This window comes from Brachyhypopomus gauderio, unplaced genomic scaffold (assembly GCF_052324685.1).
Source record: "Brachyhypopomus gauderio isolate BG-103 unplaced genomic scaffold, BGAUD_0.2 sc107, whole genome shotgun sequence".
Classification (NCBI taxonomy): Eukaryota; Metazoa; Chordata; class Actinopteri; order Gymnotiformes; family Hypopomidae; genus Brachyhypopomus; species Brachyhypopomus gauderio.
This window is the reverse complement of record NW_027506928.1, coordinates 394,251-406,449: the sequence shown is the minus strand read 5'-3', so window position 1 is coordinate 406,449 and position 12,199 is coordinate 394,251. Positions and strand designations below refer to the sequence as shown.

General features: G+C 42.2%; 1 protein-coding gene across 2 annotated transcripts in view; it reads left to right on the top strand.

Annotated features, from left to right (window-relative positions):
* LOC143497363 (butyrophilin-like protein 1) overlaps positions 1-12,199 on the top strand; it is an 82,351-nt gene that overhangs the window by 802 nt on the left and 69,350 nt on the right. For both annotated transcript variants that reach the window (XM_076993273.1, XM_076993272.1), the window contains exon 2: positions 8,058-8,108. In XM_076993273.1, the coding sequence (XP_076849388.1) occupies positions 8,060-8,108 (49 nt within the window). In that variant the 5' untranslated portion in view covers positions 8,058-8,059. The remainder of the gene's footprint in view (positions 1-8,057; positions 8,109-12,199) is intronic.

Genomic DNA, 12,199 nt, shown 5'->3' with positions numbered 1-12,199 from the left:
AGCTTATGACAAGATATTACATTTTTTTTTGCAGTCACAAAAAATATTAATTTATATAATTAATGTGTCAACGACCGAGCTGTTGCGAAGTGCAGATGGCGTGACTGCAGTCGTATTGGTACGGTGGCTGGATTTTGAGGGACATTAACCGCGTTTAGACCAAATGTTCCTTAACCACAGAAATTAATTATGGTTCTGAACTCAGAAAAGCGACTTTAACGGGGTTGATGTTTAAACAGGGATGTTGTTTGGTATCTTGTAATGGTCGTTATTAATCAATATGATTGTAAATGTAACGGAAACTGGGTGCAGGTCACGCGCACGACGCTGAAGTTGGTTCCTTATTCATAAAGGGTGTGTTCACGATGTTTCACTGTTTAAAAGAGATAGATTAGACAAACGAGCGTAGGAGCATACATTAAAGAGGTTATTGTTTCCCATACTGATTTTGTGAATGTATTTGTATATCAATTTGTACATGATGATTGAATTCGTCAGCATTTCTAACGTAGGAAGAAGAAATACCAGCACACAACATGGCATATTGAGCAGCAGTGGGCATATAGGTGAATGCATTTAAAGGGGCAGTTTCAGAGGCTTATTGAAAGCCTTATTGATGGTGGGCCAGAGAAATAACAAATTAATCATAAAGAACAGGTCGCTCCCTAAGAGAGGAACCTGATTTTAGCCTGACCCTACATAATTTTATACCTCAAATCTAACTGGAAACACAGCATATTGAGTTGTTAAGCGTGAAATGGTTCAAAGGAGCAATTTAAGAGGCTTGCTGCATTCCGCTAAGGTGTCAGGCCAGGCAAAACTCAAATGCATCATACATAAAAGGTTCCTATATGTAGGAGAAACCTGATTATGGCCTGGCCCAACAACATTTTAGCCCTCAAATCTAACTGGAAACATGACACATGCAGTTGTGCGCACAGATGAAATTGTTCAGGTTGATTTCAGAGGCTTCCTGTATACCTTTAAGGCGCTGAGCCAGGCAAATAACATATGCATCATACATAACAGGTTCCTATGTGTAAGAGAAACCTGGTTTGAGCCTGGCCCGACATCACTGTCACCCTCAGATCTAACTGGCAATATGGCATATTGTGTAGTTTTGCACAAATGAAATGATACAGTTCAATTGCAGATGCTTGCTGCTATATGCCTCTAATGTCTCAGGCCAGGCAAAAGTCATATGCATCATATTAAACATTTGCCTATAGACTTTAGTTTGTATAATAGTATTACTAATGCAATTAAAATATTATATAATGTTAATTGTGCTGTCTATTATTAGTGTATTTAGAGAAATTTCAACTACATACTTGTAGGCCTTATTCATGTAGAGTCCCACAAATGAATACTCAGACACAGAGACAGGTTACTCCATCAAAGAAAATCATCATATCTCCACCAAATTCAATTTCCATTGGTATATTCAATGCCTTTTTCAGCTCTGGCCAGGAATAGCCCTGTCTTCTCAAGAATGAGATCTGTTTTAATTATCTTTGTAGGTCAAAGCACATTTTAAATATTTAAGATTGTTTAGGTATTCTCTTTAATAAAGTTGTTTTAGACAGACAGGTGTATGTCAACCTGTTCTTATGCAGCATTGGGAAATAACTGCCTGTTGGTTATGCGTCTCTCTTTTTTTCTGGCCCTGTAAAATAAATGAACCACTCCCATTATTTCTTCTAAGGCTTCACACGGTGCTACTTTCAAGTAATTTTGGTTACTTAATACATACCTAAAACTAAATTGTACTTGCTTTGAGGATTGTAAACCTCAATCACCTGTTATGTTGCACATAAATTATGTCCTAAAGATTTCAATTGAATGTTTCCCCCCAAAAAAGATTATCTCTAACAATTAAAACCAAACACAATTAAAGAAGCAAACAAGTGAACTAATAAATAAATATAGTTGATCAAAGAATAAAATATTAAAATAAACATTTTAAGGAATAGAGCTTAATATTTCTTTAGTGACCAAAGTCAACAAGATAAATAATATAAATATATTTAATGGTTATTGCTGCTCTATGCCTGTGCCTGTTTTCGTGGCCTTCAGTGTTCACTAAGTTTTCAAGTTTGCTCGTCGAGTTGTTCCCGCTTGTTAAAAGTGCTTAACGTACTTGTGAGACCCTATTTTGTGTGCTTCACTACAATCCTATCCATCCATCCTTCCTTCCTTCCTTCCACTACCAGAATTATCCAGATCCAGTCTGGTCTTCCACAGTGGCGTTAAGCCCACCTGCACCAGAGCCCACTGAGGCTACCTCAGACCTCCTCATATGTGTAGATGTTTGAAGTATCGTCTCTCTAATGAACATGGATGCATCTGCATAAAGACTGACATAAAGTATTAACTGACTGCAGTCACCATTTCCATGTTTGAGTCTCAAGTGATTCAGTAGTTGTTTGAGCCAAAGCTGCATACTTTACACAACCACCTCATGTCTGTGACCCCTCTGGTTGTATTAAGTGTGTGTGTATGTGTGTGTGTGTGTGTGTGTGTGTGTGGGGAATGAACATTTACCTGACGAATTTTAATGTTGCATTGTGTTCCAGGTTTGAAAAGTGCTGGAATTTAGGCTAAAATACTTGAAAATGCTTGAAATTGTAACTACTTGGTTTCACAACAAATATCTGTCTGACTGAACAGTTATCTTGTATTACGTTAACAAATACGAGCCTCTTGTAATTCCAGGACGAAACATGAGAGAACGTGAAGTTAAGATTGGGCATTTTGAAAATAAGCAACCATTAAATAATGTGATAAAAAAGCAAGTTATTTCGAATTATTTCGAGTATATGTATAAATATTTAACTTATTTAAGTTTAACATGCTGGGAAATATTGAAATGGACCTTGAAAGTGATGTACAAGTGCTTTAATTCCACCTTGTAAAGGTGTATGAACTCCGTAAACATGACTACACCGCCGTCATCCATCCAGCGCTGATGAGCGCCAGTGAGAGAATATATATATATATATATTGGTGGTGGGCCGTTAACGGCGTTCGTTAATTTGATACTCTTATCGGGCGATATAAAAATTATCGCCGTTAATCTATTCTTAAAGTTGGGTTGGGAACTGGGTCAAAATGGATAAGCAAACTAGGATGACTTTCAACTTGATAGTTTAGCTCGGCTGTATTCCTAACCAAATTGCACAGTAGGGGCGAGAAACCTGTGAATTACAAATCGTACGTGTTGTTTACATGGATGCAGCCACGAAGTCGCCAGGTTTGCTTCATGGAAAATTCATTTTTAGGAACGTAAAGTGTTACCGGAGCGGAGCTCGGAGCGGTCGTTTTCTGCATGGTCCTAGCGCTAGATTTGCCACTATTTAAATACTTCTTTTTAACCGTTAAAACTGCAGAGGACCAAAACCGGATTTTGAAAAAGTCCCCCCCCCAAATTACGTCCGTGAGGTTAAATGTACTAAATGTTGGCTTACATTTCAAATATCATTTTTAGCTGAATAAACATGTTATCAACCCCTTTTAATGTACAGTATGTAGGCTTACAAATTCATGTTTAACTGAATAAACCATTGAACACGAGCAGCCTACATTTTATTGAGCATGTTTTTTTCTTCAAGTATCAAAGTAGAACAGCTTTCTCAAGCAGTCATTGATGCATTTTGGAAACAGGAGATGAGCCCCTGGTCTAATGCACCCTCTGTATTAAGAAACCCTATCTCAAAAACTGACTTTTAGTCATTACTTGGGTAGCACGCATATGAGCCATTTTAATATAGATTAATCTAGATTAATTTCAAGATTTCAGTGAGATTAATCTAGATTAAAAAAATTAATCTATGCCCACCCCTAATATATATATATATATATATATATATATATATATATATATATATATATATATATATATATATAATCGAGGGTCCGCGCACGAAAATGACGTAATCGCGGTGGCTCCACCCGTGCGCGAGAGCCTCGCGCGCTGGCGATTCACGAGGTCGTGCACCTCTCAAATTTTGTAACTCAGCGCAATGAACCAATCATTAAATATTCATTTGTTGATTCATTTTGAATATTATAATGTCATGTCCATACTATAAAGTGACTACATTTCAATTTTTATTTGAATTTGTAGTGAAATATAGAAGTTATTGTCACGTTACTGTCACGTTGAGGTCCTCCCTTTGGGCATGTGTTTCCGTCGTCTGCGTTTACTCGTCTGCGTCTGTGGATCTCCATGGTTGCGGTTATGTCTTTTGATTATCTGTCTTACCTGTGACTCGTCTCGTCATCACATGGGGTTTATGTGGTTTGTCTATTTAATGTGCGTTCGCGCAGTGTCCTGTGGTCGTCCTTGTCTAAGTGTGACACGTTCAGTGTTCTTGTGTTTTTTGTGCGCTGTCTGCGCTTTATTTGTATAATTAAAAGTGACGTTTTGCTGTGCATGTTGCACTCGTGCCTCGTCCGTCACCGTCCCGCAAGCGGTACAGAACAACGAGCCGACCAAAGTATGCCAGGCTACGCCACCCATGCAAAGAAGGGGAAGAGACCCAGCAGGCACCACCATGGCTCTTCCCCTGCACAGCACCGCAACGCCTCCGTACCCCTCGAGACGATGTTGCAGGACCCTTTCTGCAGGCTCATGCTGCGTCAGGCTCGAGAGGCAGCCAACGCCGAGATGGCAGAATGCTTCCGTGAAGCCACGGAACAGAGGTGGAGGGAACAACACCCCTCTCCTTCCCGAGACCTCTCGCCCCTGAGGTTAGGCTCCCTCAAACTCTGCTCTACGGAGAAGACCCCCGAGAGCGAGTTCGAGGGGGAAGACTCTCCAGGCGAGGAGGAAGAAGAGAAAGAAGACTATCCCCCCTCCGTGTGCTCCGCGCCCACCGAATACTACCGGGAAGGTGAGGAGGAGGAAGACCATCCCCAATCGGTGTGCTCCGCCCCTACCGAGTATTACGGTGAGGGCGAGGAGGGAGAGAGGAGCCATCCACCTTCTGTGTTCTCGGGGGATCCCTCCGCGTCAGAGGAAGAGGATGCAACCCCTCCCCCGTCCGAGTGCACCGGTTTCTACGAGTACTTGGACGGGGAGCTCTACACGGAGGAGGAGGATTTGAGTCCAGCCCCCTCGGAATATTCCGGGGAAACTGTGAGGGGAAAGAGAGGGCGGGAAGAGTCTTCTCCCTATCCGTCAGAGGGGAGTGTGATGGACTGGTCCCGGGGCGAAACCCTGGTGGAGCCCATGATCTGGTGTTCGGGCGGTGAAGAGGAGACGGGGAGAGAGAGAGAGAGAGAGAGAGAGAGAGAGAGCGAGAGCACGGACCAGAAAGGCGTTCACCAGGGGAAGGCGACGCTCCGTGGTGGGGTCCCCTCCCTTTTGGGCGTGTGTTTACGTTGTCTGCGTCTACTCGTCTGCGTCTGTGGATCTCCGTGGGTGCGGTTACGTCTCGTGTTAATCCGTCTCACCTGTGACTCGTCTCGTCATCACTCGGGGTTCATGTGGTTTGTCTATTTAATGTGCGTTCACGCAGTGTCCTGTGCTCGTCGTTGTCTAAGTCTACGTGTTTCAACACGTTGTTTATTGTTATACGTGCGCTGTCTGCACTATTTGTGTGTGTTAATAAACCATAACGTTCGTCCTGGAGAGGATTCCTGTCTCATCCTTCACAGACCCACGAACGTCACAATCACTGATGGTATGAGACAAAAGATATAATAGAGATTCGTTCAAGAAACATCCTAATACAAATGATAAAACCACAATGGCTTGTCAAATGGCCCATATCTTCTAAAGTAAAAGAGACTCATTTCAAAATAATAAATAAGATATATCCTGTAGCCATGTTTCTTGAAAGAAGATTTAAACTTTATGTGGAGTCATGTTCCTTTTGAAGTCAGAAGAGGAGTTGTTGCATGGACACTAGAAACTGGATTAATCTCAAACTTAACATTCTTTTGATATCATTTTACTTTATGCGGAAAACCTAAGTTCGGATTTCTCTGATGCCATAAATGTAGATGTAATGTCCTGCACGACGCATAGCAAGGAGGCGGCCACAAACGCTGAGGAGAACGAGATTTATTAAATGGAATTCCAAAGACGTGGTCATTGTAACAGGCACGGGTCATATCGGGAGGGCAGTCCACACACGAAATAAACAAGGTACTAAGACAACGAACGAATACTCAAAACAAATACTCAAAACAAAAACACAGGAAACGCATACAAACTAGAATAACCAGGAACAGAACACACAGAAGACTTACGGACAGAACTTACGGACCAGGAAGCATAGGAACACTGAACAAAACAACCGATAACCGACATGGGAGACACAGGACTATAAATACACAGGACTGGACTAGACACAGGTGAAGACAATGATGACACGGGCGTGGCAGACAAGGGGAAACCATGGAGACAGACAAGCAGGGCGGGATCAAGGAGCAGGGAACAACACAGACACAAGGAACAGGGAAACTGGAGTGACAGCTAGGAGAGGGGGGCGTAGCCCTACGTGACAGTAGACGTACTTTTAGCAAAATACCACATTCACTACAGTAAGTGGAGTAGTTAAAAGCCTTCTTTTCTCACACCAGATTTCTCTAGAAATCTATAGTTCTAATCTCATTATATGGCTTTGCTCCTCTGTTTTATGTATGTACTGTATGTGTATATGCATGTGTGTATTATTATTATTATTATTATTATTATTATTATTATTATTATTTGTCTACTGTCAACGTGTCATTATTTTGCCAGCACAAGTTCATTTAAAATTATATTGATTCTACAGGGCCTATGCTGACTTTTACTTTGCAAAAGTTTGGTCATTCTCCTGTAGAGAAATTAGTTTGTTTGTTCAGCACTGAAAGTTAGTGTTTCCTGTATGTAATTAACGTATGTGTAGCCGCTTTACGTGAATGTCACCTTCTCACAGGTGCATTGCTAAATTGCCAGTCATGTTGAGTGTGAGTGAAGTTTTCATTTAATCAGCGCTTAATGTCATGCGCAGAACATTTCAGGATGCATGGCTTGAACTGACATTCAGAATTTGCATTGGATTAACATTGTTTTTTGATAACATATTCAGGGGTAAGAGTAGGTAAATGGTGCCAGGTGCAGTCCTGGAATTTGAGGAAGTTGGTCCTGGAAAGTAATTTAAAGGTCCTTGAATTTGAATTAACCAGGGTGTGGGGACCCTGCATAGGTTATGTGATGATCTGGGTCTTACTGATATATGGAGATTAATCCACCCCAGGGGAAGGAGAATATATGTTTTTCTCATATCCTCATAAATCATATTGGCAAATTGACTTCTCTCTGATTTTGAAGAACCTTGTTAACTCTGTTTTGAATTGTACTGAGGCAACAGCTATACCAGTTCTAACAGAGTTAGAAGTATTATCAGTTGGGTCATTGACAAATACACTCTGGGGTTCTGATCATTCTCTTACCAAAAACAGGATAGGGACCTAACAGATCCTTAAAATTTTCATCCTGTTCAGGGTATCATGGATGGTAAAATACAAATACAAAAGCCCTAGAGGGTTTAGGGGTTTAGGTTTAGAGTCCTAGAGTTAGGGTTTAGGGTTAGGGTTGAAGCCCTAGCACTCTAGAGTAGGTGTTACCAAATATTATACACTGAGATCAAGTAGGATATATTAAGGGCAGAACCTCATATACCAGAACTATAAAGGGACTAATCACATCTCAGAAACAGAAAAAAACATGTAAAAATCCAGAAAGTCAACAACCAGTACATGAATTATACCAAACACAAATTCACAAAGGTCTCTGCTATCTGTCTCCATTTTATCCTTAACTCCGGGTTTAAAGAGTGAATCTGGAATAGCCGAGATGCAGAATGAGGCGTGACGGGTGATCTTAATTGTGCTGTAGTGGCTGACGGGGAGAGGGCAAACAGTGACACCTGCTGGTGACTTGGAGTTCAGGCCAAAACTCATGCGCTTTCAGTTTTCAACTCTGTTTAAGTTTGTTATATTCCGTTGTGAGTGAGTTGAATGTATTTAAAGTGACATGTCACTGTGTGGTTGTCTTACAGAGATGGAGAGTGTCTGGGTGATGGTTCTGTTCCTCCACTGGTCTCTCTCAGGTACTGTAACCTCCATCATTAGACATGAGTTTCTGATTTGTTTACATGTCTAGCTGATTCAGATTTTTTCTTTATAAGAATTATAAATGACATCATACAGAAACATTGTTTGGCTTTTCTGTTAATGGAAACGTCTTACATCTTAACATAAAAATGTGAACTATGTTATCGTAGGGAGAAAAAAAGCTCTATATGAGAATAAAATATTATTTGAAAAACCTTTTCACAAATCTCCAAATAAGAAGCCAAATGTTTACTTTTCCAAATGAAAACAACTGCACCAGGTAATACAAATGAGAAATCAAATCATCTTTATGTAGATATATAATTCTAATGTAGTCACTGTGCTATTCATTTGTGTTGTTTGTGCCACTGTCGCCCCCGTGTGGTAAACAAGTGTAAATGTGACCAGCACAGAATCAGTTATATGAGACTGACCAGCTGGTTACTGGTTATGACCGACCATGTGGGAAACCAGTCAGTTCCAGTTACCGGCTGATCGATCGGTGCATCTGTAGCTGTTTATTTGTAGAGTGAGAAGTCAGCACCAAAAGAATGACTGTTATTTAAAAACATATATATATATATATATATATATATATATATATATATATATATATATATATATATATATATATATGTCAGTGTGTCTGATCTCTGAACAGGTACAACAGTGTTATGTGTTTGTCTAGGATTTAAAACATAACAGGAGCAGAAGGGGAAAAGGAAAACCAGGATAAGAGACTGACTGTGTTTAATACAGTTATGAGAGTATTATGGGTATCTGTGACGGGCAGGGGTGAGCAACAAAAAGGAAGCGATCACGCCAAGTCTCAGGGAGAAAGGATGGTTTAATAGAAAGTGTGCAAACCTAAAACCCGTGCAATATCTCCAAATTAAGGATATAATGACCAGCGGTCAACTGGTACAAAGACAAGACATATATAGGCAAACAAACGACCCTCAGGTGAGACGGATCACAGGCTCCGCCCACCTGAGGGACGCACATGACGTCACCAGACAACAACAACAACAGCCGCTGTGGACGGAGGCGGCCGGTAGGGGGCTGCCTCACCGTGACAGACCCCCCCACCAAGTCGCACTCCCCTCCACTGGGTGTGTGGCATACAGCGGCTGCACACAAAACACGAAGGGGCAGGAAGGCAGGGACAAGCATGGACACCTCCTGAGTCCAGGAGCTGGAACACAAAAACACACATTACTCAGCTCGCCTCACCGGGCGGAACCCTGGACCGACCGGGCCGTTAACACAAAACCACGCCCCAGTCGGTCACAGGGCCCTCACGCCCTAACCGGCCTTCAGCCGGTGAGCCCCACAGGTGTGAGGACGAGGGGCTATGGCTCCTCTCTCGTCCCTCGTGTATGTGTGTGTGTGCAGGCTACCTCTCCAAGGTGTGGCTACTTCACCTCCTGGACCTACCTCCTCCCAGAGCTGACCACTGCCTTCTGCTAGGGGTCACCCCAGCCTCCTGGGGAGCCAACCCCTCCCGGGGCCTCTCATCGCAAGGTGGACTCCTCCACCCAACCCAGGAGCACCAGAGACCGAGACCCAGAGCACCCCCGACGCAGGCTAGGGAGCAGCCCCAAGGGCCTCTTGGTCACCCCGGGCAGGAGGGAGGATCTCCCTCCTCAGCAGGAGCTTTTCAGACCAGAGCCCCATGGTCCCCAAACATCCGGGGGCCCCAGCCCTCTAGGGAGGGGCTCTTCATGACCGGGCTCCGGTCACCCCACAACACAAGGGGGCTCCTGCCAGGTGGAGATCCCCAAAAGGTCCAGGAACACCGCCAAGGAGAAGCACCTGCACAGAGAACAGCACGCACACACACACACACACACACACACACAAACGCGCCCTACCCTATTCAGGGCCTCCCTCGGGAGCGACGCTCTCCGTGCCACACCCCATGGCACGGGACCACAGCCGGTCCCCTCCCAAACACACATTCACGGGGAGGAGCATGCGTGGAATTACACGCAAACAGTTGACAACACGCTAGGACACAACACACACCCAAAGACTAGACAAGCAAACAAAAACGGTGCACAAACAGACAGACGGGACCTACACATGCGCGCTCGACATAAACACACAGTGACGCGCGCCGCTCAGAGTCGCAGTCGCTCCTCACATTTAACACAAGACACACGGGGAGCGAGGCGACCGTGACGAGCGGCGACCGCGTCACACACAAAACATGTAACATTAAACACAACGAGCACGCACACTGATCCACACATCCGTCGACATGAACACACGTTTTAACCAACACAAAACATGAAGAGCCTTTCCAGGGAAGACGCCCTGGTCCTCGCCGTGCCACAAACACAGACACGGCGGAGCTCTTCAAACAAACTAACAAACAACAGACACGAAGAGTTTTCCCAGGGCAGACAGCCCTGGTCCTCGCCGTGCCACAAACACAACACAAAAGCACGGCGGAACTCTTCACAAAACACCACGCAGACAAACACTTACCACGAGACATGACCACGAACGAAGGAGAAAGAAAAAGAGACTCGGCGGCTAGAGGAGAGGGAACCCGGGCTGGTTATTCTGTGACGGGCAGGGTGAGCAACAAAAAGGAAGCGACCACGCCAAGTCTCAGGGAAAAAGGATGGTTTAATAGAATAAGTGCGTAAACCTAAAACCTGTGCAATATCTCCAAATTAAGGATATAATGACCAGCGGTCAACTGGTACAAAGACAAGACATATATAGGCAAACAAACGACCCTCAGGTGAGACGGATCACAGGCTCCGCCCACCTGAGGGACGCACATGACGTCACCAGACAACAACAACAACAGCCGCTGTGGACGGAGGCGGCCGCCTCACCATGACAGTATCATAAGTGTTGACTGTGTTTAATACAGTTATGAGAGTATTATGGTATCATAAGTGTTGACTGTTTAATATAGTTATGAGAGTATTATGGTATCATAAGTGTTGACTGTGTTTAATATAGTTATGAGAGTATTATGGGTATCATAAGTGTTGACTGTATTTAATATAGCTATGAGAGTATTATGGGTATCATAAGTGTTGACTGTGTTTAATATAGTTATGAGAGTATTATGGGGATCATAAGTGCTGACTGTGTTTAATACAGTTATGAGAGTATTATGGGTATCATAAGTGTTGACTGTTTAATATAGTTATGAGAGCATTATGGGTATCATAAGTGTTGACTGTGTTTAATATAATTAGGAGAGTATTATGGGTATCAAGTGTTCACTGTGTTTAATATAGTTATGAGAGTATTATGAGTATCATAAGTGTTCACTGTGTTTAATATAGTTATGAGAGTATTATGGGTATCATAAGTGTTCACTGTGTTTAATATAATTAGGAGAGTATTATGGGTATCATAAGTGCTGACTGTGTTTAATACAGTTATGAGAGTATTATGGGTATCATAAGTGTTGACTGTGTTTGATATAATTAGGAGAGTATTATGGGTATCATAAGTGTTCACTGTGTTTAATATAGTTATGAGAGTATTATGAGTATCATAAGTGTTCACTGTGTTTAATATAGTTATGAGAGTATTATGAGTATCGTAAGTGTTGACTGTGTTTAATACAGTTATGAGAGTATTATGGGTATCATATGTGTTGACTGTGTTTAATACAGTTATGAGAGTATTATGGGTATCATATGTGTTGACTGTGTTTAATACAGTTATGAGAGTATTATGGGTATCATATGTGTTGATCGTGTTTAATATAGTTATGAGAGTATTATGGGTATCATATGTGTTGACCGTGTTTAATATAGTTATGAGAGTATTATGGGTATCATATGTGTTGACTGTGTTTAATACAGTTATGAGAGTATTATGGTATCATAAGTGTTGACTGTGTTTAATACAGTTATGAGAGTATTATGGTATCATAAGTGTTGACTGTGTTTAATACGGTTATGAGAGTATTATGGTATCATAAGTGTTGACTGTGTTTAATATAGTTATGAGAGTATTATGGGTATCATAAGTGTTGACTGTGTTTAATACAGTTATGAGAGTATTATGGTATCATAAGTGTTGACTGTGTTTAATACAGTTATGAGAG